General features: G+C 43.5%; 2 protein-coding genes across 5 annotated transcripts; both read left to right on the plus strand.

Moving 5' to 3' along the window:
* Positions 1 to 862: 862 nt before the first annotated feature.
* On the plus strand, positions 863 to 10,200 carry LOC129837339 (GATOR complex protein MIOS). 2 transcript variants are annotated; one of them, XM_055903428.1, is made up of 12 exons: positions 863 to 1,157; positions 1,762 to 2,621; positions 2,799 to 3,288; positions 4,053 to 4,151; positions 4,360 to 4,614; positions 5,306 to 5,475; positions 5,783 to 5,848; positions 5,977 to 6,135; positions 6,549 to 6,701; positions 7,075 to 7,279; positions 7,828 to 7,957; positions 8,877 to 10,200. In XM_055903428.1, the coding sequence occupies exons 2-12, from the start codon at positions 1,803 to 1,805 to the stop codon at positions 8,965 to 8,967; spliced, it is 2,637 nt and encodes an 878-aa protein (XP_055759403.1). In that variant the 5' UTR covers positions 863 to 1,157; positions 1,762 to 1,802; the 3' UTR covers positions 8,968 to 10,200. The 2 variants fall into 2 exon arrangements, with proteins under 2 accessions (XP_055759403.1, XP_055759402.1); XM_055903427.1 differs by having other exon boundaries at positions 863 to 2,621.
* Positions 10,201 to 10,294: 94 nt separating this feature from the next.
* LOC129837341 (glucocorticoid-induced transcript 1 protein-like) lies at positions 10,295 to 27,940 on the plus strand. 3 transcript variants are annotated; one of them, XM_055903430.1, is made up of 9 exons: positions 10,295 to 10,996; positions 11,116 to 11,508; positions 14,408 to 14,556; positions 17,401 to 17,493; positions 21,662 to 21,772; positions 22,545 to 22,682; positions 23,236 to 23,419; positions 24,957 to 25,077; positions 25,354 to 27,940. In XM_055903430.1, exons 2-9 carry the CDS (start codon positions 11,166 to 11,168, stop codon positions 25,757 to 25,759), a joined length of 1,545 nt encoding a protein of 514 aa, XP_055759405.1. In that variant the 5' UTR covers positions 10,295 to 10,996; positions 11,116 to 11,165; the 3' UTR covers positions 25,760 to 27,940. The 3 variants fall into 3 exon arrangements, with proteins under 3 accessions (XP_055759405.1, XP_055759407.1, XP_055759406.1); XM_055903431.1 differs by having other exon boundaries at positions 10,857 to 10,875; XM_055903432.1 differs by having other exon boundaries at positions 10,295 to 11,508; positions 21,665 to 21,772.
* The last annotated feature ends 34 nt before the right edge of the window (positions 27,941 to 27,974 follow it).

The following is a 27,974-nucleotide window of genomic DNA, read 5'->3' on the forward strand; positions in this document are numbered from 1 at the left end:
CCCACAGTCTACGTTTGAATCACGTTATTTGCTATTTAGAACTGTTTGTAACCTTTCTGCATGGTGATTATTTGGATGTTGTACATAAAAGTACCAACTGATACATGTGTAACGGATGTGAAATGGCTAGCTAGTTAGCGGGTGCGCGCTAGTAGCATTTCAATCAGTTACGTCACTTGCTCTGAGACTTAAGTAGTGTTGCCCCTTGCTTTGCAAGGGCCATGGCTTTTGTGGAGCGATGGGTAACGCTGCTTCGTGGGTGACTGTTGTCGATGTGTGCCGAGGGTCCCTGGTTCGCGCCCGTATCGGGGCGAGGGGACGACGTAAAGTTATACTGTTACACATGTTATGACGATTTTCCTCTTCTCCACTTGCACGCCTGCTAACTTTAAAAACAGGCATGATGTTGTTTTTCAATAGATAGAACCAGAACACAGGCTCCCCCGCATGTTCAAGAATCATTTAACGCCCACGTGGAATGATACTTAATTTGATTTGCAGTAGGATAAGACCAACCTGCCAGTACTACCTTGGGCTAACTTATGTCCGAACTTGTGTTCTGCAGGTTTGATCAAACAAATGTATAATTTAGTGAAAAATAAGAGGGGTCAATTTGTTTCTCTTTCTCCAACTTTTCCGCGGACCCCCGGGGTCTGGGGACCCCAGTTTGAAAACCCTTGATCATCTAACAGATGTAAAAGCCTATTAAACATGCATATCTACTATTACAATATAATACAAATGTAGTCGTTTCCCAATATCATACATCTTTGTTTGTAGCGCCACCTTCAGGAATTGACAGTGCCGTGTTCCTCAAAATTCTAACGGGTTTGTGCGTAACCGGACCACTCGAATAGCAATATGTTTTTTCCGGGGAAATATTTTGGTGTAACATGAAAACAAGCACGGCTTTGGTTTGTGGTCGTCACTAGTTACCACAGCCACACAATCTTAAAGCCCGACTATTTCTACAATTGATCTTCTTGAACTGGGATTTTAAACCTAACCACACTGCTACCTTTATGCCTAACCTTAAATTAAGACCAAAAAGCTAATTTTTGTTTTTATGAAATTTTACGATATAGGCCATTTTTACTTTGTGGCTGTGGTAACTAGTGGACACCCAGTTTTGTCCATGTTGACATGTCTAGCAATTTGTAAGTTTTTTTCAATAATTTGTTATCTTTATTAGTAGAAACACAATTTACGAATGTTTATTTGCGGTTGATCTGTTTTCTTGATACTGGTACTTCGGGAAGCTAATATTGCGATGTCAAAACAATTGTAGCTAGCACTGCAGCTAGACAGATAACGTTTAGCTACCTACTGTAGCTCGCTAAGATAGCAGACGTTCATATTTTTTCCTAACAAATCTGCTACAAAGTATCCTATATCCACATTTTGTTTAATTAACTATTTCGCTAGATACAATGTTGCATTAACATCTTGCAATTTTAATGCAATTTAGGCCTATCGTTATTTTACGCCTTGGGATTGCTAACTAAATCGTCTGTTAGCTGTGCCACTTGTCACTAGCTAGCAGTTAGCGACCTAATATGTTGCTCCCGTGCTGCACATAATGGTAGTTAACTACATTGTGACAACATTTGTACAATAACTTCAGCTAAGTTTATAGAAAGTAGGCTCAATATATTCGTTTATAGAAAGTAGGCTAAACATATTAGTTTGCTCACTAGTAGACTACTTCCTAGATGTCAGTTGGTAACTTTCAGCTGTACTGTAAATGCTGTTTTCCCCCAGTATACCTAGTTGTAAAAAGCAAGAAGCTCTTCCTTTGAACAATGAGTGGCTCAAAGCCAGACATTCTGTGGTCTCCCCACCACGCCGACCGCTATGTCATCTGTGACTCAGAGCTTGGACTGTACCGCATCGGACCTGTGGGGAGCGGCGAGACCAAAGCCGGAGCTCTCCCCCTCTCTGAGGAGACCGCTGCTACCCTATTAGCGATCAACTCTGACACCCCCTACATGAAATGTGTGGCCTGGTACCCAAAGCACGAGCCTGAATGTCTGCTAGCAGTTGGACAGGCTAACGGCAGGGTAGTCCTCACTAGCCTAGGCCAGAGCCACAACTCCAAGTGCAAGGAGCTAATGGGGAAAGAGTTTGTGCCCAAACATGCACGTCAATGCAACACCCTAGCCTGGAACCCTGTAGACAGCAACTGGCTAGCCGCCGGGCTGGACAAGCACAGAGCAGACTTCTCAGTGCTCATATGGGACATTAGCAGTAAGTTCTCCCCAGAGGCTAGTGTAGCCACCGAAAAGATCCGTCTCTCGTCAGGAGACACAGACTCTGGCCTAGTGGTGACCAAGCCCCTGTATGAGCTAGGCCAGAACGATGCTTGCCTGTCCCTCTGCTGGTTGCCCCGCGACCAGAAGCTGCTCTTGGCTGGCATGCACCGCAACCTGGCCATCTTCGACCTGCGCAACACCAGCCAGAAGACCTTCGTCAACACCAAGGCCATCCAGGGTGTGACAGTGGACCCCCACTTCCCAGACCGCGTGGCCTCCTTCTTTGAGGGCCAGGTGGCCATCTGGGACCTGCGCAAGTTTGAGAAGCCAGTGCTCACGCTTACCGAGCAGCCCAAGCCACTCACCAAGGTAACTTACTGGTATGCTTTTTTGGTCTGTTGTGAAATTATGTTGTCCCCTGCCATCCAGTGTACAATCGACTTGCACATATCAGGAGTATACTTTTTGTGTGATAGCGTAATGCATAATTGTGCTATAGCCTACATGTTTTGGATGTAAGGATGTATAATTCACTTTCATTCCCAGGTGGCCTGGTGCCCCACGCGTATGGGCCTGTTGGCCACACTGACACGCGACAGCAACATCATCCGCCTTTACGACATGCAGCACACGCCCACGCCCATCGGAGATGAGACAGAGCCCACGATCATCGAGCGCAGCGTGCAGCCCAGCAACAGCCTCATTGGCAGCTTCGCCTGGCACCCCACTTCCCAGAACCGCATGGTGGTGGTTTCGGCCGCCAACCGCACCATGACCGACTTCACTGTGTTCGAACGTATCTCTTTAGCCTGGAGCTCCACCACTTCGCTCATGTGGGCCTGCGGCAGACACCTCTATGAGTGTGCCGAGGAGGGGGGCGTGGGAGGGGAGGGTACTGTAGAGAAGGACATAGCCACTAAGATGAGGCAGAGGGCCCAGTCCAGGTACGGTCATGATACGGTCCAGGTGTGGAAGAACCATTTGCTGGCCGGAGGGGACGACCCCCAGCTCAAGTCTCTGTGGTACACTCTGTTCTATATCCTTTATTATAAACTGGGTGGTTTCAGCCCTGAATTCTTATAGGCTGAAGGCCATTGTATATCAGACCGTATACCACGGGTATGACAACATTTCGTTTTACTGCTCTAATTACATTGGTAACCAGTTTATAATAGCAATAAGGCTCCTCTGGGGTTTGTGATATATGGCCAATATACCACGGCTAAGGGCTGTGTCCAGGCACTCCGCGTTGCGTTGTGCATAAGAACAACCGTTAGCCACGGTATATTGGCCATATACCACACCTCCTTGGGCCTTATTGCTTAATTACACTCAATCTCAACTGGACCTCGAAGCCAGCTCCACTGTCTTTTTTCATTGTTCCCCTCTAATCAAGGACTGATTTAGACCTGGGACACCAGGTGGGTACAATTAATTATCAGGTAGAACAGAAAACCATCAGGCTCTGGACCTTGTAGGGTAAGAGTTGAATACACCTGGTTTATTACATTACTGGTGCTTACGAATTTCTAAACATATCTAGCTTTGCGTGATGATTCATGTGCTGTTTATTACATTTTTTGTTCTGTTTATTTTTAAGTAGACACTGTCCTTGTGTGAGAGACATGCCTGGCGTTCTGCTTGCACTGTTGTGATTCATTGAATTATCATTTGTCTTTGTGTTCTTACACCTGACATACTGGATACAATGTACATAGACTAAGTTTCTATATTGTATGTCACTGTTTGTACTGTGGTTCTTATGATGTCTCAGCGTTCCATTTCCTATGTAAGTATCACTCATGAAGCAGTACACTGAAGACATGGAGCAGAAACAGCAGGGGAACAAACAGGCCCTGGTCTATTCAGGCATCAAGAACATAGTCAAGTCCAGCTCAGGTAAGCAACCTAAAGATCTAGATCATCTTTAGGTCTATATCTAGGCTAAATATACAGGCTGAACCCTTGACAGTATTATGTAACATTCTACACAGGTACTGTAAGTTATACAACTCTTTTTCAGTGTTTCCCCTAGGTTTTTCTTCAAATTGGAGCAAAAAAGCCCCTGAAGTAACATTTGTATATCTGTTTCTCTCTACTCCACCAGGCACTACAGAGAACCGACGGTGCTGGAGCGGCTCAGATCGCCAGACGGATGTCCCCAGGTTCCACAGCGAGGAGCGCAGCCTTGCCCTGCGTCTGTGCGGCTGGATAAACCGAGGCCCCGACATCAACGTGGAGCCCTTCCTGCGCTCCCTGGAGGGGGAGGGCGAGTGGGAGCGTGCGGCCGCCGTGGCCCTCTTCAACCTGGACATCCGTAGGGCCATCCAGATCCTCAACAAGGGAGCCTCCGCTGAGAGAGGTACTGGCATGGAGTCATCTGGGACAGGGCTATGTAATGCATTTTTGAAGATTCTTTGTAAGGGCTCAAGAACTTGTTTGCAATATACACTGTATGTACTGTACACAGCATAAAGTGTGCTACTAATTACTGCCTGGTCACAGACTGACAGGGAGACTAATTAGATATTGAGTGTTAACAGTACGTGCATTGCCCTACTGTTCTCTTGCTGCTTGAAGTGTCACTTCCATCACAGCAAAAGTACTATAACTTTTTTTTTAATTTAAAATCTAAAAATATATATATATATATATTTTTTTATATATATATTTTGTTTGCCTTCACCTCCCTTATCTCACCTCACTTGCTCATATTGTATATAGACGTATTATTGACCGTATGTTTGTTTTACTCCATGTGTAACTATGTGTTATTGTATGTGTCGAACTGCTTTGCTTTATCTTGGCCAGGTCGCAATTGTAAATGAGAACGTGTTCTCAATTTGCCTACCTGGTTAAATAAAGGTTAAATAAGTAACATACTGCTAGGATTTCACCACTGTAAACAAAAGCATTATACAGTCAGAAAGTATACCCACCAATATTAGATTAGGATTTGGCTATAGTGTACAGTGGAAGCTCATAAACCAAGATAATAAACCAAGCTATCCAAGCGAAATAAACCAATCTTCCCCACCCTTCCTTCCTTGCAGGGGACCTGAACCTAAACGTGGTTGCCATGGCGTTGTCAGGTTACACGGACGAGAAGAGTTCCCTGTGGAGGGAGATGTGCAGCTCTCTGAGGCTGCAACTCAAGAACCCCTACCTTTGTGTCATGTTTGCCTTCCTCACCAGTGAGCCTGGCACATATGACGGAGTACTGGTACGCAGGGGAGGGGGTAAACCATTGATATAAACTGGGTTGCCAGATTTTTATGTGCATGATCCAATCCTTTATAACATTCATTATCATGTTAGGCTGAAGTACAAAGGGCTATAGTACCTGAATTGTCAAAAGGGGCTAGGGACCACGAAGGGGCCTCAGTGAGTTTTCAGGGAAACTACAAATGAATCCTAAATATCAGCAGCAGCATGAAGAGGGCAGTGTTTGATATAGTAGTTTGAAGATTCCAACGTTAAAAAAAAAGTACAACTTAGTCATACAAACCTTGTTGTGTTTCCCTCCTTAGTATGAGAGTAGTGTGGCTGTAACGGACCGAGTGGCCTTTGCATGCATGTTCCTAAACGACGCACAGGTAAGACCTCCTCCAGCAAACGCACGACAACATACAATAAATAGATAATAATCACATTTTTTTTCACTGATTACCTGGTTCTATCTATTGAAAGGAATGTTTCATTTTCTCTGTGTCTTGTTATGTAGCTGCCTCGCTACATGGAGAAGCTGACCAGTGAGATGAAGGAGGTGGGGAACCTGGAGGGGATCCTGCTGACGGGGCTGACCAAAGACGGAGTGGACCTGATGGAGAGCTACGTGGACCGGACCGGAGACGTCCAGACCGCCAGCTTCTGCATGCTCAAGGTATGGTCAGAGCAGGGGCTGAATAGTCTTGCACAGCTCGACATCACACCGTAGAACGGTTGTAGTCGAGGCAACAGGCTGACTGACCTTGTGGTTCATAGTACGATCACCTGTCCCATGTTGGCTAGAATTAGATAAGTTTTGCATCAAGATCGATTGTTGGATCTTTTATCCAAGGTTTTTCCCACATTCAGGCTTATAGATTTGTTGAATCTTTAAGATTTGCTGGAATTCAAATGCTTAATGATAAAACGAAAAACAACTGTGACAAAGTGACAATACAAATATCATAGAAGCTATGCTGATGATGCGAGACTAACACAGTAACGGGAGCCTACTTCCATTCTGTTTCAAACTCAAATACCTTTGTCACTGTAAGGGGAGCTTCATGACCTAGTGTCCTTCCCTCCCAGGGTTCCCCAGGGGAGGTGGTGAAGGACCCGCGTGTCCAGTGCTGGATCGAGAACTACCGTAACCTGCTGGACGCATGGCGGTTCTGGCACAAACGGGCTGAGTTTGACATCCACAGGAGCAAGCTGGACCCCAGCTCCAAACCACTGGCACAGGCAAGGAAAGGGAACACTGCACTAAGAGATGGACAGTTGTTCATAGTTATTAATGTCTCTGTCTTTTGGTTTATCTGTTCATAAATCTTCCCATGGAGGATGTGACTGAGTGACTAACTTGCTTGCAGGTTTTACATAAACTTAAAACACAATAATGAATATGATTATCCTGATTAATAAGTGATGCTAGTTGTTTATTTGTTATTGGTCAGCTAGATAATGATACATTGTATTGGACGAGTACATTAATCTCTAGCTTCATAAGCTTAACAAGGATCTCGATGCTATAACCTATTCATGTTGGCTTCTGCTAGCTCTAATTTAACCTGCCAGTCCTTATCACACTTGACCTTTGTGTTGTTGCCTGCTGCAGGTGTTTGTGAGCTGTAACTTCTGTGGGAAGTCCATATCGTACAGCTGCTCGGCCATGCCCCACCAGGGCCGCGGCTTCAGCCAGTACGGGGTCAGCGGCTCGCCCACCAAGTCAAAGGTCACCAGCTGCCCTGGCTGCAGGAAGCCCCTCCCCCGGTGTGCCCTCTGCCTCATGAACATGGGCACGCCTGTGTCCAACTGCCCAGGTACTGGACATGGTATATTCCACAGATAGGCTCTGGTGGAAGTTGCCTGTAGCCACAGATCTAGGATCTGTTTACCTTCCCCTAATCCTAACCATAAACATTATGGGGAGAGAATGAAAAACTGGTCATGGATCAGCGTCAAAGTTCAACTTTACCCTACTGTCACAGTTCTGCAGCCAGTCTAACTTCCTCATTACACACCCTATTATTTAAATAGGAATGCATACACACACTTCAGGGTAATTGAGTGAGAGAAATGCATACATACAGTATATTAGCTAGTGATACAATGTTGTTGTATCACTAACTAATACAAATCACACAGAAAATAAATAAAGCAGATCATTGTGATAATGATTGTAGATACTGATCTGTACTTTAGTTGGCTTATAAAACATCAACTAGATTATTAATAGTAATTTAGTTAACCTGTATAGCTCTTTTCATCACAGAAAATAATCTCAAAGCACATAAAAAGCAAAACAAACATTTGCATTTTATGGTTTATATTAGATGTGTGTAGTCATACCGCTGTTGTTTTTTTCCAGGCACGGGGAAGTCAGACGAGAAGGTGGATCTGGCCAGAGAGAACAAACTGGCCCAGTTCAACAACTGGTTCACCTGGTGCCACAACTGCCGACATGGCGGCCACGCAGGTCACATACTCAGCTGGTTTAGGTAAGAACATTACCGGAACGTTCAGATAACATTTTCTGTATCAGAGTAGTTTTGTCAACGGAATCCATCATTGGTCTTGTACGACGACCTCTCCTCAATGAAAGACAAAGGAGCTGATTGTGAACTACAGGAAAATGCGGGCCGAACAGTCCCCCAATAACATCGACGGGGCTGTAGTGGAGCGGGTCGTAAGGTTCAAGTTCCTTGGTGTCCACATCACCAACGAACTATCATGGTCCAAACACACCAAGACAGTTCTGAAGAGGGCATGACAATACCTTTTCCCCCTCAGGAGACTGAAAAGATTTGGCATGGGACCCCAGATCCTCAAAAAGTTCTACAGCTGCACCATCAAGAGCATCCTGACCAGTTGCATCACTGCTCGGCATCTGACTGTAAGCATGGGCCCATGCTTCCTGCCATCCAGGACCTATATACTAGGTGGTGTCAGAGGATGGCCCCAAAAATTGTCAAAGACTCCAGTCACCCAAGTCATAGACTGTTCTCTCTGCTACCGCACGGCAAGCGGTACCGGAGCGCTAAGTCTAGGTCCAAAAGAATCCTTAACAGCTTCTACCCCCAAGCCATCGGACTGCTGAACAATTAATCAAATGGCCACCTGGACTATTTACATTTACCCTCCCTTTGTTTTTCCACTGTTGCTACTCGCTGTTTATTGTCGATGCATAGTCACTTTGCCCCTGTCTATATATACAAATTACCTTGACTAACCTGGCTAACATTGTTGGTTAAGGGCTTGTAACTAAGCATTTGACGGTAAGGTCTACACCGGGGCATGTGACAAATAACATTTGATTTGATTTGGTAGCATTGTGAGAAGTCACATTTTCGGTGGTTTGTGCATTTTAAATGGTTGTTTATTGATTTAACCTTTGATTCTCCTCTCTGTTCCCCATAGGGACCATACAGAGTGTCCAGTGTCGGCCTGCACTTGTAAGTGTATGCAGCTGGACACCACAGGAAACCTGGTGCCTTCAGACAGCCACTAGAGGGGCCTCTGGTAGGGTCCATAGCCTAACCACCAGCCTAAAACCTGCCTGTGCACTCTGACTTCACTACGGCACCTACCAGTCGACACACCCCAGACTAAGCCAGGTTGCTGGGTACTGTTCTGGACAGGCTGCTTGAATAGTGTTAACACTGGGTGATAGCTTGAGTTGAATAAAAACTTAACATCTTTTCATAATCATATGGTAAAAGAGGCTAGATGTGTTACTGATGAATCAATGAATGTCTTGAAGGATTGTGACTTGATGCTTACTAATGATATTAAGGAGATCCTTAAAGGGATATATTATAAAGGTTGTGTTATAAACGGCCTCCTTTAACCAAACCTGAATCAGGATGATCCTTTAATTCCTATCATTAGCATATAGCCTTCATTTCCCCTATGCCTCAAATAAGCCAGCAGGTAAAGGATGTGATTGTGTGCCAATATATTGTAGCTATGTTTTAAGACTTACATTTTTTCAAGCTTTCTTTCTGGGTCACAATCAGACTGAGATATCTCGAAAAACATTGACAAAGTGATGAAATAAGGAAGTTAGTTACCCCAGGCAACAGAAAGAGAACAAATTGACAATGCTTTCTCTTCTGGTTACCCTGGCCTGTGCCACTCTTCATTTCACATTGTATGTCAGGGTTTACAGTGCAGGGGCAGGGAGGGGGGAAGTTGTCTGTGTATTCACCTCCTCACTCCAGGCCTGTATCTTGTGAAAAGAGGCAGAGAAAAAAACAGCAGCTGCTCGGCACTCCGACAAGACCCTCCAGATTGTTCTCTTCATAAAGAACTTCAGCTGCTGGAACACCACTGACTCAAAGAGGGCGAGAGCTGGAGCGCGAGAAGGCCCTCGGTTCTCTCTCCCCGGGACAAAATCGCGAACTAAATATGCATACACATATCAATCCGGGATGGTTGTCCAGACTCCACAGGGACGGCGATGTGTAAGATGCATTGTAAATGTGTTTTTCTTTCGCTGCCGCCCCCCAATAGACTCTACTGCTTCGACTCGGGGAACCATTGTAAACGTGAGGGGCCTGCACCCGAGCTGGCTAATTAACTTGGTCATGGGGTAGGGAGGGGGCATGCGAGCTACTGTATTCTGTTTTTCACCACCGTCTCAGCGTCGGATATTTTATGGCGTACCCTTTTGTGAACCATAATGGAGTGAGGTTCACACATTTGGTAGGCGTGTACCGTTCTGAATAAAAAGTTACTTGAACTCAAGTCTCCAAAAATAGTTTTTGCATTTGCCTTTTGAAAACGGAATCATAGTAACGAATTGCTTCAATCTTTGGTGAAAATGTATGCCCTTTTAATTATAACTTTAGGCCTAAATCTTTGGTGTTCTCGATCATGTATGATGCAACCGTTACCGTTTTGTCTCATATTTAAAGTTGTCTAAAGGAAATCAAATACACAATGACTACCCAGTAATTCTATAGCGGGTATACTTTAACTTGCCTGGTTAAATAAATACGTATATACATATAGCTTAGTCGTGGGACTATGCAAATTTGGTTTAAAAACTGAGGATCATATTTCATCAAATCGTGTCTGTCCTAGAATCAGGTATGTCCAACAACATTTCGTCCATATGAATTAATGTCATTACATCACACATTATGTATTTAATTGTACAGGTAATTACACAAATATTGTAAAGTACATTTTTAAAACAAAGGTTTTGAGAAAGAAATTGGTCCAATCCTTATAATACATCGATGAAGTTATTGGCTGAAAGTACAGTCGATAGACAACATTGGACCAATGAGTAATGTTACTGTATAATTTAGCTGTCCAACCACATGATCAGAATTAAAGAGTGCAGCCCGCCCAGGTTTATCAGCCAGTAGTCTTGCGGATACAACTGTCATTTACAGTGGACATGGGGACGGTAGGGAATCGCCAAATATTAGGGAATATGTTTAGCTAACTGTACAAATTAAGTTTTTAAAACATATATTTAAAGTTCTCGACAAACATGCCCAAATAATACTTGTTTTAGTGTTCTTCGGGTAAGTTATTGCAGTAGAATTCGCCTTTTCAAGATGCAAGATAACTGCGAGATTGCTGCAAAATGAGCTCGAGCAGCATACGAGCTAAAATTAAAGGAAGTTAATCCTGTGTTTTCCAGAAGCGGATATCTTGGCGAAATTTTTCCTGAAAGTGATACGAAGCAGCAGAATGTCAGTTCCCACCAACTCGCTTCAACAACAGTCCACAGTCAGACGTAGCAATGCAGGGTCCCCCAGTTTTTCCAACAGCTGCCGTTTGCACCCCATCCGTGCTACCGTGCCCTACCAGCTCATACGCGGGGGCCAGAGCAGCCCGACACGCTCTCTGCCTCTCTCTGTTGGAGGCAACAATGGACAGACAAATAGCCGCGGGTCATCTCCCGGGTCATCTCCCCCAAGTGCGAATCTGAATCTTGGAGTAAATTGCACTGGCGCCACGAGACAGAGACTGTCTCCTGAAAATAGGGTCTCGCACTCACCTGACCGGGGTCCAAACTCACCCGTTTGTAGAGGTAAAATATTGTTATATTATCCACCTACCACATGCTACAATATCGATGTATGCAGGAAAAATGCACCATTTTGCTTGCTCTTGGTGATGGTCAAGAGATTGTAGGCCTTTTGTATTCTTGTAATACAGTGTTTGCTATGCATTTTATAGCCTAATTAATTTTTACAATATTGATGGATTAGTGAGACTGACTGGGCCCTATTCAGTCACCTTGACACTGAATAGGGCCCAAGGTTTCTAAGGTAAGTCAAACACATGATTTGTCTTGTGCTGATTAAGGAAGCATATTAGGTTTTGATTGAATATATGGCCCCAGAGTTAGACAAAAGGGGAAGTAGGCCCATACGAAGGCCTACTACTACAGTACATCACATCGCTAATAAGGAAGCTTATAGTGTCCTCTCTTACACTCCTGCTGCTTATGGACTATTTACAGAAAAAGGGAGGAGATAATTGGCAGCAAGACATGTTTAAGGGTTGTAAGGGGGCTGTAGACCCTGAGAATCGTTGTTGCACAAACAGTCAGGTTACAGGTGTATGACCTACTCCCTTTCAACTGTACTGTATTGTACACATCGGGAACATATTGTGAGCACTATGTTATGGAGAATGGAAGTGAGTGGTGTGACATTTCATGTCTCTGTTGGTTCAGCCTGAGCAGTTATTCCTTTCAGGAGGGTGGACTGAAGGGGGAGATGGGAGACTAGAACACTCTAAATCCTGTTTCTGAGACAGGCTCTCCTGTCAAATATTGATGTTGCCGCGGGTATTGAGACTGATTATATTTATCTTCCCCAACAAAAAAACTTCTGGAATAGGTGTATTTCACAGCAGTAAAATGCAAGACACACAAAGCATCCCGTTAATGTCTGCTTGCCTTTGTGAAGGCGAAATCTCTGAATACAGTTAGCTTTTTCTGTCACAGCTTGGAGACTGCGTTGAACCTGCTGTGTGACTCCAAATCTGCATCCATTACAATGTTGTACTCAATACGCAACCAAGTATTTTTATTACAATGACCTTCTGCACTTTACGAGGGCAGGTCATGAATCACCATGGTTTAACCAGTGACAGCCATGACGCTCCAGCTGTCTTGACGCCCTCCTACATCAGTGGAGTATAATGGCGTCCGCCTTACCTTTCCCAAGATGGCAGCCTCCTTGTCTTTGAGCTGCATTGCGGTTATTGTGGGGTTGGTAACTCAATGTTCGGGAAAATGACATGACATGCCTTGCATTCCCTGGTCCTCAGAATGAGATGACCTTCAACCCTGAGCAGTGTCCAGTCACATACGTTGTGATGGAGACCCGCTGTTGGATGGCAGTGACCTCCCAGTCGAAGCAAGGCTAGTTTGTTTCATGTGATCTCATCTGCTAGCTAGGGGTAGGAGGTGCATTGCATTGCGACAAGTGGAATTTGGATATCACTGGGAAGTGCACAGGGATGGAAATGGAAATATGTAGATGTATTGTTCATCTTTCATTGTCAAATGGAAATATGGAACTATTTTTATTTGACCGTTTCCTCAGAATTGCAGGATATTTGCAGCAAACACACTGAAGTGAATTTGTGGTTTTATCTTTCGAGGCATCTGACAAATTAAGGTTAAACATTAAAGTGGACAATACATTGTGTCCTTGTCAGCCATGCAGCTTTGTGATTGGAACATTGGAGAAGTTAATTAGTGGACATCTTCCTTTCAGTCAGTCAGCGTGTTCATTCGCATCACCCATCTCATCTGAGCTAGGTGGTGGGGAAAGGGTCGCAAGGACAACGGGTCAGGGGGAAGGCAATGGAAAAGGGTGACATTCCACCACATGATCTTTAGGTTCACACTATGACATCAGCCCCACACCAGGCCTTCCCAATGGTCTCAACAAAGAAACTCCCCCTCCCTGTCAAAGTGCCAGCTGTGCTGAAATGGCCTGCCTCATTGTCGCACGTCCCCAAACTGCAGAGTAAGAGTAAATTGGAAAACAAGCTTGTTGTTAAACCTAGAACCCAGCCCAAAATCTGTCAACTTTGGGAGAAAGTGCACTATTTTTTAAAAGGTTGATTAGAAAATTGTGAAAGGGACCGTATGCATACTAAAAGCCAGGAAATGATCTGACTTTATTTTGCTCTTGAGAGCCTAAATTTAGCAAAGTGGAGAGACAGTGGAAAATCACTCGGGCTAAATTTTCATGCTGTGTTTGGAGAACTTTGGCTACAACAATATTGATGGAAATCCACTCCCTTTTCCTCAGATAGTTTACCCTAAGTCATTGTGTTTACTTACTTAGCCAACATATTTTGGTTGATATGCTCAGACTTGGCTGATCATCTAGGCCCTAGCGCCCAGGTGGTGTGTAGTGGTATCGAAAAGGAACACTGCATATGCACTTAGACAAGGAACAGACTGAATGAAGAATGTGTACCCTGGTCACCTCCTTCACCCCCTCAGAAGCTCTTTGATATGGAAAGCAAGGAGCTCTCATTGACTTTCAACAATCACAAAGCATAATACTGCTTACTAGCCTATGCGTTCACCCATTTCCTCTTTCATGTCTCCCTGCTTTAGAAAAACAGCACATTTCTGTGTTTGAGTTACTGCAGGAGGAATGTTGAGTGAATGCAGGCCATATTGCTGTTAATTGTGGTGTGGTTGTTAATGAGTTCTTATGTGGGTGGTGTGTGTTTAACTACTTTGGCTGAGAGAAGGCAGCTCCCATAACATCAGACCTAGCTTCAACACATCCAGATTAGTTAGGCCTAGTATATATCACTGTAGAGCACTGATAGTCAATAAGGTTAGCAATAGAGCCGTTTTATGGAAACAACAAGACGTTCCGGGCCAATTGTTCAGTATGACAGTGTGGGTGTGTCCTATACTGACCCTTGCTCTCCCCTCGCTCCTGTAGGAGAGAGGTCCAAACTGCAGGTGCGTAGCTCCAGTGCTATCCGTCGGACATCTTCCCTGGACGCCATTATGGGCCCGTACCTCACAGGCCAGTGGCCTCGTGACTCCCATGGACCCTACCCTTCCTGCATGAAAGACAAAGCCACACAGGTAACTGTAGGCCAAAGGACCCATAAAAGCTAATGATGCACATAATCATTTATTTAAAATGTTTTCTAAATCAAGTTTCTCTTCAGAAAAACACGTACTGGGTGTATTTTGACTACAATTTTCCTGGGTAGCAGCCCACACATCAGCACTCACTATTCTGGTCAAAGTGATTAACCGTTCCATGCAGTTTGAGAATTGGCAGATTTTTGTGGTTATGAACCCATATTGAATATGTATGATGATGGCAGGGCCATTGACCATGGCTGCGCTGTCCGTCCTAATAGAATCCTTTCATGTGGACTGAATGAGTTCCGCCCAGCCTCATTTACATGGCTTCTTCCCTGTAAACCTTCATTCACCTTGGGGCTCTTTGTTTAGTCTTTGGAAGTGGTGAGTGGGCCTCCAGGTTCAAGTAGCTACATATAGAATCAACGTTCCCCTAATGATGGTGTGGACTGCTTCACTTAAACCACTTCGATTAGGAAAAGCACAAACTCCCCAAGTACAGTCACAGACTAGCTACTTCCTGTTAACAAGATCTCTCCCATTACCCCAAATCGCCTGTAACACTGCAACAGCAAAAAAACTGTGACAGAAAGTCTTTGTTGTAGCACACAATCTAGAGACGGGCTCTTTTCAGAGCTGGAATGTAGCTGTCTGTGGAGGTGAAGTTGTTTGCACCTGTCCCTCAGGCGATGGTTGGGGCGAGGAGAGGAATCCTACTGCTTACCACCTGGCCCTTGTGGCTGGCCCGTCTGCCTTTGTGTGGGAGTGAGGAGCGGAGGGCCATACATATGCTAATCACTGTTCCGGGATAGATCTGTCTGCCCCAGGCCCTGTGGTTACAGAACACAGAGAATGTTTGTATGAAGATTAAACAGACACACACACACAGGCATACCCACAAGCACACACAGACAGACAGAATGTATTGATTTAGTCTGGTGTGCACACACACACCAGACTAAAGGCTGTCTTAATCTTCGTTTTTAGAATTGTGTTACACAGGCAGGATGTGGACAGTCTATTATCGATGACTATCAACTCGGCATGTTTTACTTATGAGTCGTTTAAAGTCAGCAGTTATGCACTACTGCTCTTTCCTTGTTCTTCAAGAAGCTTGAATCCATAATGAGCGTTTTATCTATTCTCAAAAAAATGTTCCTCATGTTTTAGACGTGCAAGATATCTGTAGATGAGAAGACCTACAAGGTCACAGAACCAGAATGTAATACCCTCATCAACTCAAATCAGACCAAATGATAGCTGTGGCATTCTATACTCTTACCTCAGCATGTAAACTAAACAAACCAACTTCAATTCCATTGTAAATCCATTGACGTTCAGTATCCCTGCTGGGAAATCAAATAGGATTTTAAGTGGGGTGAGAGTCATTTAACATGAGCTGTAGACTATGTGAAAGTAAAGTACCCTACCTTTATCTCACCAGAGCATTATCTGGCACGACACCTGGCAAACAACCCCACAAAACCCACAAAACAGGCCGGGAAGTGCAAAAACTAAGTCGATAAAAGAGGCTTGAGGTAAACAAAGCTGGGAGCTCTGAACAGACACTTAATTTGTTATAAAAAATAAACATTTAAATTGTTATTACAATGATGATGGAGATAAGTAGCCAATGGTGTAAGCATTGCTATGTTCTTGTACCCTTCGAACTATTTGCTGAAGGGTAGGCTTTAGTAGTACTGGAGAACTAGGCTACAAGTTAATAATACCCATATTACTTAACATCTCAATATAACTTTTTGCAAAGTTTGCACTTAGCATTGGAAACTTTCCTTTCACTATTCATTCAGCCCTCAATGTTTGGCTCTAGCATCAAACACCACAGCAATACCATAGCCATGTTCAACATGTTACTCTAAACGCTAGCACATCTGCCATCCAGCATAGTGGCCTCTTTATTGGCGCACAAGCACCCGTTTAAACCGTTTGTCCTTTCTGAAGAGCAATGTGCCAGTAGCCATAATGCATCACTAGTGTTCTTCATATTGCATATCATAGAGTGGGTCTTTTGTGTAACGTTGTGCGCTATAGAGGATGTTTTGTTTTTCGACAAGGGTCAAACGTAAGGCAGTACGAGGACATTGACATTTAAGATGCTTCACTCTACTGTACTGACCACGACTCCTTGGAGGACCAATGTCACGGTTGATATGCATAATCGAGGGGAAGTGCATCATGGTTGCAAACATGCTTTTGAAACATCCTGTCTCTTTTTGCATGTATTTTACATAAGTTAACCGTTTCGTTATTTATGTAAAGGTTGCATTCTTGTAGACACTAGAGCACTTTTCTCTATCTGCTTTCCCACAGACTTACCAGCTAGTAGTTAGTATGTAGTATGTCAGTCACCAACCACAAAGTAGCCTTTGGCAATCTGTCCTAATGTGGATTGTCATTAAAACTGTGAGAATACAACTTTAAGTAGTAGCTATCACACATATTATTACTGTTTTGTGCCTGCATCCTTCTTTATCCCGCAAAGACAATTTTTGACTCATTTGATTGATTCCAGATGTGTGCATCTCTGGCGAAGGCACAGGGGTGATGATTGATTTCACCCACCTCTCTCTTGTCTGTTCATCTCAGTGAATTCCGGAGTCTTGTCTCTCAGTCCTGAATTCCATACAAAGGATGGGGATTGATTTGGGTGTATTTGTTTATCCACTGCTTAAGAGTATGCATATTTATATCTGTGTGTGTGTGTGTGTGTGTGTGTGTGTGTGTGTGTGTGTGTGTGTGTGTGTGTGTGTGTGTGTGTGTGTGTGTGTGTGTGTGTGTGTGTGTGTGTGTGTGTGTGTGTGTGTGTGTGTGTTTCAGACTCCTGGTCTGTGGATAGAGGAGGGAGGAGGGGAGCAGGGAAGCCCACACCAGCGGTCAGCCTCCTGGGGTAGTGCAGACCATCTGAAAGAGGTAGGTGCCACACTCAACCTTCCTAGCATATATAGCCTAGCCTACACACTCTCTGCATGACCTATGTCCCTAGCCAAAACAACTGTAAGGAGCGCTATCCTATTATTTGTAACCGATTTCAACACCATAACTCTCTGAGGAGTTTAATGTTAGACCAGAATAGCTGGTCTGTCACAAAACATCCAGCAAGAGTTGTAGTGTTGACATTATTGAAGCTGCACTGTATGTGCATAATCAAATATCCTTCCAATAAGTTTTTGTCGGGGCTTTGAGGTTCAGCCATTACTTGAGATGTGTTTTATTTGTCAGGATATGAGGTTCAGTTAAATATTATTCTCCTGAAGGTTGGTTTCCGTGCGCGTAGCCTGGCTGAGTTAGTGGCTAGTTGGAGACCACATTGAGTTATTAGTTCTCTAGCTCTTCCAGACCACAGTCTTTATTTAACCTTCCTTTCCCTCTGTAGTCTAGTCCGTCGCATCTCGTTGGGACTGGTTGTTTTGAGAGGGGAAGCAGGCACTGAACTTGTCTGCAGGGTGTAACAGCCATATCATTTCTCTCTCAGCTTGGCCCTGTTGATACTCTAGTGACAAGGATGAGCCTTATCTATCTCCATAAACGCCTAGTCCTCCTGCAAACAACACATATATAAGCGTGTTACAGTCTGCTGGCTTTTGCTCAAGAGCAAATCAGCAAAACAATGGTATTGAGGCTTTTGAAATGGGCTGACTTACATAAGATAGGCCTGTTGTTAGATGAGCGATAAACACTAAATGGATGGAATGTTCTCTCACTATGTTGAGATGTTTCTTTTTGTTCTTGACATGATTATGATGATATGCTACTGTACTGTATGTACATGTAGTAACATATAGCAACATATAGTACATGTATTCTAAAGATACTAATAATCTAAGTTTATCTAAGTCGCCCGTTGTAGCATATAAAAGTAGCAATAGGTACATTTGGATTTGACATGTAGTCTTACATATACACTGCTCAAAAAAATAAAGGGAACACTTAAACAACACAATGTAACTCCAAGTCAATCACACTTCTGTGAAATCAAACTGTCCACTTAGGAAGCAACACTGATTGACAATAAATTTCACATGCTGTTGTGCAAATGGAATAGACAAAAGGTGGAAATTATAGGCAATTAGCAAGACACCCCCAAAAAAGGAGTGATTCTGCAGGTGGTGACCACAGACCACTTCTCAGTTCCTATGCTTCCTGGCTGATGTTTTGGTCACTTTTGAATGCTGGCGGTGCTCTCACTCTAGTGATAGCATGAGACGGAGTCTACAACCCACACAAGTGGCTCAGGTAGTGCAGTTCATCCAGGATGGCACATCAATGCGAACTGTGGCGAACTGTTTGCTGTGTCTGTCAGCGTAGTGTCCAGAGCATGGAGGCGCTACTAGGAGACAGGCCAGTACATCAGGAGACGTGGAGGAGGCCGTAGGAGGGCAACAACCCAGCAGCAGGACCGCTACCTCCGCCTTTGTGCAAGGAGGTGCACTGCCAGCGCCCTGCAAAATGACCTCCAGCAGGCCACAAATGTGCATGTGTCTGCTCAAACGGTCAGAAACAGACTCCATGAGGGTGGTATGAGGGCCCGACGTCCACAGGTCGGGGTTGTGCTTACAGCCCAACACCGTGTAGGACGTTTGGCATTTGCCAGAGAACACCAAGATTGGCAAATTCGCCACTGGCACCCTGTGCTCTTCACAGATGAAAGCAGGTTCACACTGAGCACAAGAGCACATGTGACAGACGTGACAGAGTCTGGAGACGCCGTGGAGAACGTTCTGCTGCCTGCAACATCCTCCAGCATGACCGGTTTGGCGATGGGTTAGTCATGGTGTGGGGTGGCATTTCTTTGTGGGGCCGCACAGCCCTCCATGTGCTCGCCAGAGGTAGCCTGACTGCCATTAGGTACAGAGATGAGATCCTCAGACCCCTTGTGAGACCATATGCTGACACATGCACATTTGTGGCCTGCTGGAGGTCATTTTGCAGGGCTCTGGCAGTGCACCTCCTTGCACAAAGGCGGAGGTAGCGGTCCTGCTCGCTGGGTTGTTGCCCTCCTACGGCCTCCTCCACGTCTCCTGATGTACTGGCCTGTCTCCTGGTAGCGCCTCCATGCTCTGGACACTACGCTGACAGACACAGCAAACCTTTTTGCCACAGCTCGCATTGATGTGCCATCCTGGATGAACTGCACTACCTGAGCCACTTGTGTGGGTTGTAGACTCCGTCTCATGCTACCACTAGAGTGAGAGCACCGCCAGCATTCAAAGTGACCAAAACATCAGCCAGAAAGCATAGGAACTGAGAAGTGGTCTGTGGTCACCACCTGCAGAATCACTCCTTTTTTGGGGGTGCCTTGCTAATTGCCTATAATTTCCACCTTTTGTCTATTCCATTTGCACAACAGCATGTGAAATTTATTGTCAATCAGTGTTGCTTCCTAAGTGGACAGTTTGATTTCACAGAAGTGTGATTGACTTGGAGTTACATTGTGTTGTTTAAGTGTTCCCTTTATTTTTTTGAGCAGTGTATATTTTAGCTGACCCAGTCATATATAGCCAAAGGACAAATCTTCCCACCCAACGGTGAGTGGTACTATACAATAGAGATGGGGGGAGAGGGAATCAATACAGTAAGAAGGGCTATTCAAATCTTACCCTACAAGGTCTGGATTTTTCTGTTCTACCTGATAATGAATTGCACCCATCTGATGTGCCAGGTCTAAATCAGTCCCTCATTAGAGGGGGGAGGGGGGGGGGGAACACAGTGGAACTGGTTTCCAGGTCCACAGTTGAGTTTCAAGGCAGTAGAGTATCGCAATATTGTTTTTGTCGATTTTATATCGATACCGTTGACTCAAAGTATTGATTAAAAAAAATCAAAAATACAAGATTGCGTTAGCTAGTGCTAGTCAGGTGTTCCTGCGCCAAAACTCTGGTATTTATCATCCTATAGCAAGTTCTTCATCTTTTTAATTGTTTTTAATGATGAGCCAACATGTTTTGAGCACTTTTACCTCCAAAACTCATTTTGTCATGGTTTTCTCTTATCCGTCTGCACATATAGTGAGCAATATGTTTGGAACCAATTTTTCATTTTTTCCCCATCGCAATAAAATCGCAGTATCCAATCGCAATACATATAGAATCATGATACATATAGAATCGCAATACATATCGTATCGCTCACCTAAGTATCGTGATAATATCATATTCTGAGGTCCAGCCCTTTAATACACTGAGCTTTACACTGCCCTGTTTGTCCTCATCTTCAGAAACCTCATATGGATTGCCTTGGCACTATTGCCTCCTATTCTGTACTCTCAAAGCAAGTCAATCCAGACAAACCACACTGTACCCTTCTATAATAACCACTGTGGATGACATGGTACTGTTCAAAAATAACCTCTATGGATGACATGGTACTGTACTATAATAACCTATATGGATGACATGGAACTGTTGTAAAATATCTTCTATGGATGTAAAAACCTATATCGATGACTTTATAATAACCTATATCAATGACTTGCAGGGCAGTACATCCTATAGAGTAGACATACTCTTTCTGTGTACTGTATAGCCAGGATTATAAGATCAGCATTAAAAGACCTTGCCTTAGTCTGCATTATACAACTGACTATGTTATGATTATATAACGAGTACAGAAACATAATAACCTTTTGACTTCACTTATGTTTGATCGGAGCTATATCCATAAAAGCCCTCTCTTTACAGATTTTTTTCAAATTCATTCTGAATCTGTGGACAAATCACTCTGAATGCTGGAGAAATGCTGTTCTGAGGAAAACAACAAAAAACAATGGAAATCCGAGGAAGCTCGTGGCACAACTTCCACATGGTGCATCATTTTCCATTGAACGCATTGCTCCTCGTTGATTATCCCTTATGTATTGCTTTGTACCTTTTCTAAGTGCATATTCTATTGAATTATACCTCAAATATAGCTTGGTGGTCCAGTCTATTTGTGCTTTAGCCAACTCCTCTCTGCCATGTATGGCATGAAACAACAGAAGTGTTGGCTACACAGCACATGCAGTATGTAACCACCAGGCTACCTTGAATGTCCATTGAGAACCATTCATTTTCTCTGAGGGAAACCCCCTGTCTTTCTCCAGCAGATTGCTAAACTCAGGCTGCAGCTCCAGCGCAGTAAACAGGTCAGCCGCCAGAGCAAAGACAGAGATCAGCAGCTGGGACTACACACCAGCACCACATGCCATCTCCAGGTGAGTTATACCCTACTGCTGCCTCCATGTGTCTGCCACCCAGATCACAGGGCATGGTAGCATGGAACTAGTATGGTGTCTGCCCCAATGCTATATTCACAGTGGGAGTGTCACTGTACCATGTACAACCTTAAATAAATGCAATACTTATTATGGATAATACTTGATTGTAAATGTATAGACTAGGGTTTTGGTAGCCTGGCCAGGCTGTTTCTGCTTCAGGCAACATGTGTTTCCAAAACAACAATGTGGCTTTGCTGTAGTGCAGAATTGTTCAGTCACAATTCAGGCAATTGTTCAGGCATGTTTCCCGTCATATGAATGTGGTCAGACCACTTAAAATATATATATATATATTTGATTTAAAGAGCTCTAGTTCACGAGTCCCTATTCTGACCAGAGACAGATGAAAAAGAGGAAGAGGAGGAGACGTGTCTGGGCATGCCCAGTTCCCAGTACTCTCTGTGTTTGTGGTTCATTCATTAATGGATCCTGAGCAACTGTAAACAAAGCACTGGGGAAAAGAACATAAACTAACTTTGACATGGTATGACTTTCACCTGTGGTAGATCAGTCACAGCCTATATTATTTTTGACCTCACTTTAACGTAATTTAACTTCAAATTTAACCTCACATAAATCACATTCCATAGCAATATCATACACTGAAATAGTGGGGAGAGCATACAATTAACGAGATGTCTGTTTAAAATGATCATAGAAAAGCTACAAAACATTTCTACCACCACCCTTGGTTTGCCATGTTTTCCAGAATAAGGTGGTTTCCACAGCCCTGTCGAACATCCCAGTGCCAAAGTCCCTCATATCGAGAGTGCCTAGCAGCGTGGAGGGCATCAACCACGAGCTGGAGAATGTGTTCATCAGAGAGGACTGGAAGCAGGGAATACAGGTGGGAACACACACACACACACTATATTCTCACTCACACTGATTTAAATTTCTGAGAGTTGAGTAGAGCTGTAAATTGTGTGTGAATTAGGGCAGTAAACCTTGACAGGTTAGTGAAATGGCTCTCCCTGAAGCGTGTACATGGGTGCACGCACACACACACACACACACACACACACACACACACACACACACACACACACACACACACACACACACACACACACACACACACATATTTACGACCTGCAGCGCAGCAAGTCTTCTTCTGCTCAGAATCAGCTGTACTCTACAGCACAAGCAGAAGGGCTCTGAACATTTTCATACTGTATCATGCATTATCATCTGCACTAGTATTTGCTTTTCTGCTTGTCATTCAAATACGTCCACACATACTAGAGTTTACATGCAGTGTGATAATACTGAAATTAACTGAATGCATTGAATTGACTTATGTATGATGATCAATAACAACTGTGAATTATATAGTGCCCTGCTGTGGTTCTTGCACTTTTCGCATCCCTTCATTCTTCCCTCCATCTCTGACCTCTCAGGCTTTGGACGTGTTGGACGGCCGCCGCGCCCCGTTTCAGCCTCATCGCTACGGCAATGGCGGTGACACACGTGACACGGACACCCAGGCCCCCTCTAGTGGCGGTTCCAGCCCCTGCCCCTTCACCCCTGACCCCCTCCAGTCCCCAGAAGGCAGCCCCTGCTCTACAGAAGAGCTTGACAAAGGTACTCCATTCAGATGTATTTTCTGACTTGCATGATCTATTACTGTAGTTCAATGCACACATTCAACAGTTTTCAGCCATTGCATGTCTCAGGAACATAGTTGAGCGATTGGAAATCCCTCTCACCGCTCCAGTGCTCCATGTCCTTTCCTACTGCTCCGCAAAAAAAAACGCTCTACGCTCACAGGAAAAAAAATCCAGCTCCAAATTCACCTCATTCATCAAAATCACAATTTAACCAACACCCATCTATTTTTGTGAATAACTGGACCTACCAATTGGTTAAGTATTGAAACCAAACCATAAGGATTTGAATGTTAAACAGCATATAAACACTCTAAATAGACCAGGATCCAGACAGGGAGCCTAAGAAGGAACAAATTATTTATTCTATATTATTTCAAGGCTACAGCCTACAAAGAAGTACATTGTGAAGCATTTGCGAATTTGACACAATAGGCTGGTAGGGACATAAAGCGAGCAGCATTTAAACATTTCGTTGTATTAAATCATTATAGTCTATAAATTGCGCATTTAGGCTTTGAATTAAATGCAAATTCAATGAAAAATTACTTGTTAGTGCCTTTGAATACATTTTTAGAAACAGGAGTCTGGCCAGTCTGTGGGTTCAGGCTCATGTGATGGTGCCTGGAGAGACAGCCAGCAGTGGAGAATATCCTCTCCACACTTGCAGAGCCACTGGGGATGCTAAACACCCTTTAGGCCACTCTTGCCAGGCTGGGCAGAGATGCAGAGTTGTTTTTTTATTTATTTGAATAAGTAGGCCTAAATGTTTTTAGGCAAAATAACCCAATCAAAACGGAAAGCTCCTTGAACGTTGGAATATGCCAGGCCTATTGGGCCAAAATCAATGATGGCCTATTGTATAGATAATAGAACAAAAATGAACGAAACGTTTAAGAGATCTGATTTTTAGTTCATAAATACTTTCTATAATGACGCACATAGTTATCTACCCACCTCATTCCTTTCTTTTAGCATGTGCACGTAGTAAGTACACCATCATACTTTTGGGATAAGTGTCTTTTCAGATTCCACAATCGTTAAGGACACTATATCACCACACTCCCTGTCTTGCTATTGGTCCTCATAAGTCACCTTGATTTAGTACCTGTGTGTTTTATCAGTTTCTTTATGAAAATATTTAGTGAACTCCATAACAGTAGCTAAAGCAAGTGGCTATTAGCAGCACACAAGTAGACTACAAATGCATGCTGGGGCGGGCATGCCCTGAGCTCCTGAAGTGATCTCTACTGGGGCGAAATTGGAGCGGGCGAGAAGGCCGACGCTCCAGCCTTTGGGAATCTTGCCACACGTTCCAATCAAATTGGGCATGCTCCGCTCACATCCTCTGTTCAGGATTTGCTTAATGATAAATGGCTCACGCTGTATTAGTACTGTGCCGTATTAAATTAATAATCTCATTGTCTTTTATAGACAACAGATCTCTAACACACGTTCCTTTATAGGAACATAAGATCACACTGACCTGCTTATATGTTCCATTCTGTTTTCAGACAGCGGCTGCAGCTCTCCCCTTCCCAAGTTTGCCACCTCTCCCAAACCCAACAACAGCTACATGTTCAAACGGGAGCCTCCGGAGGGGTGTGAGAGGGTCAAAGTGTTTGAAGAGATGGTGTAAGTCTTCTTCACTACGTTGAGGGGTATTTCTAATTCGAATGCTTCTCAACTTCATAGTGTTACATGTTTTGGTTTCTTTTTTAAATTGGTCTGATAGTGTATGTCCTTGTGCCACTGTACAGATGTAGGATCTTCATTTAGTTCTCCTGCAACGGCACGATCAAATTAAGATCCTACATCTGTAGGACTCTCTCACTGTAGGTGTTTCATATACACACTTTGGTATGTGATGATAAAAAGATGAAGACATTCTCCCTCACTTTTCCTCCCCAGGTCTGGTGTCTCCAAAGGCTTCCCTCTTTTTTCATGCCCAGATAAAAACAAGGTGAACTTCATCCCCAGGGGCTCCGCCTTCTGTCCCGTCAAACTCCTCTGCTCCTCCCACTTCACCACGACCTCGTCCAGCCCTGGTCTCCATGGAAAAGGCAGCACATGGCCCGAGGACGCCATGACACCCAGTAGTTCCACTACTCTGGCCTCCACTAACTGGAGCTCGTCTATAAGCACAGACATGGTCAGTAGCTCAGACACAGGCATTGACACAAGCACAGATAACAGTACAGACAGTCTGAGCCCAGACATAGGCCCTAACACAGACGAACCGACAAGCACAGCAATGGTCCCAGACGGCCTGTCACCAGATTCCTGCTCCACTACACACATCCTTCTTACCAGCTAGTTCTCAGGTACAGTCCAGCTGCTGAGCATTAGCCTGGTCCAATGTCAGTTTGAGCTGTCTCGCTAACTCCTAGGGTCGCAATGACCATAGGAGGTGGCAAAACAGCACAACAGACCTGGGACCAGACTAGCTGAGAAGGCCTCTAGCTGAGTATAGCTCTTTAACACAACATTAGCCAGCAAGGAGGGCCTATCCTTACTAACCTAGCCTTCTCTTCTGAAAGGTGTGGCAGGCAACATCCTCCAGAAAGACTTGTTTTCTGTTCAGAGGGTAGATTCAATTGTTTTATGTATTGTGTTCTGTAGCAATCCGCTTTATCAAAATCAATTAAAGAAATTGAGAAAAAAATAAGGGAATTAAGCAATGTGCAAGAGAATAACATGTATTTTATTGAATTTTGAAAATGTTTATCTAACCAGCTTATTTAGCTGTTCTGTGTTGCTAGTCAATATTACAGCATGGATAAGCTTTTTAATATAAAATATCATGCCTGTTTATATTGAAAACCCTATTGGGATGTCCTACAGTTATAATACAATGCTCCACCTTTCCCTGAATGTTTACAATTATTTCAGGTTTCAATCCAGTTTATGTAAACGCATGACAAAAAGCTGAAGACGATCTGAAAGTGACCAAACAGCCAGCTACAAAGCACAGTGTCCCAACATAGCCTTGTTTCAGGTCCCCTGAATAACCAATGAACTCAGGTCATTTGGAATGTACTACTACTCAAGCATGAACTTTGACGTTGCCTTTTATGGTTCATTCACGACATTACTCCAAAGACATTCCATAGTCTTTATACAAGTGCTGACTCTAATCTTTCAACACAACATATTAAAGGATTTCCATAGTTAGAAATGATAACTTGGTGCACGGGAAATCTGTAAAGATAGTTTCAAGTGCTTTAGAGACATTCCAGAGGTTATTATATTGTAGCTCCACGATATCAGCAGTATTATCTTTCACAGCCTGTTCAACCTCCCTAGTGATGAAATTGATTAAATATGAGCTATGACATTTAACCAATAAAATTGATCAAAATAAGGCCTAGATTCAATCGGATTAAGCGTTAACCAGCGGTGCTTTGAGTTTTGGCGGTGTCAGTTGTTACTGCGTTAAAGTTGTCAAATCAGTGAACAGCTGCTTCTGTGATCATTGCCACACCCGTCTCTCTGGCATTAGAAGTTCAGAAAGAGAAAGTGTAGGCTAAATAGAAATAATGACGCTCTAATTGAAAATCATTCAACAAAATGAGGACTTCTATTAGCCTAATCGAGGTATAGATTACGTCTCACATTCCAGTGTTCGAACTTGTAAACAAGGCTACATGGGATTTCTCGTAATGCTTCTCCATGCAGCCAATGGCCATGTCCACTTCAGGTATAATGCCACTGCGGGTGTTGGCTAGTCTGGCAGTTGGCTATCTGATAGAATCTAGCCCCAAATTTTTCCCCCAGCATCAACAAAAAAAGAAATGAGCAAAAAACCAAAGCCGGAAGTGACTTTTTTAAATACGAAATAGATAAGCAATCAACCAACACTTATAATTCTGTCAAATTCAGAATTAACATTGAGGCTAATGAGATATTTTCAAAGCACTTAATTCCAGGCGTGATAATAATCACTATATAATATTACACAGTACTATATAAAATGTAAAGCAAATACAAACTATGAGTATCCTAGTGTTTGATTTGACGTTCAATATGGAGTAAAATATTTCGTGAAACTGTACAAGGGCTGCATTCAATCCTTGTCGTGGAAGTACCGCGGGAATTATTGCCTTTAAATTTAAATCGAGCTATAACGTGGACCTCCCCCAATACTTCTACGATACGGATTGAATCCATTCCCTAAGTGTATTATGTATCTTCAGTACATTACGTTAAAACCCCTTGGCAATAATATCAAAAAAACTATATGAAAGTATTTTTCAAGTAAAAACAGACAAAACCATTTGCAAAACGAACACAAACATATGCAACACAATCCACTCAAACCTAGATGTATATTTTGTCGGTAAAAATGACCGCTGCTCGATGACTAGTTTGAAATGATACTAACATTATTTTCAAAGTTCAGCAAGGCTTGCCATGTTCAGCACTAATATTTCATGCCTGTGTATTTCATGTTTTATGTAGACCTTGTGTTTTTACAATAAAGTAAGCAATAAAATCACTTGATGTTTGTCTCTATTTTTTAAAGCACTAGC

Source organism: Salvelinus fontinalis, chromosome 38 (assembly GCF_029448725.1).
Source record: "Salvelinus fontinalis isolate EN_2023a chromosome 38, ASM2944872v1, whole genome shotgun sequence".
NCBI classification, from domain to species: Eukaryota; Metazoa; Chordata; class Actinopteri; order Salmoniformes; family Salmonidae; genus Salvelinus; species Salvelinus fontinalis.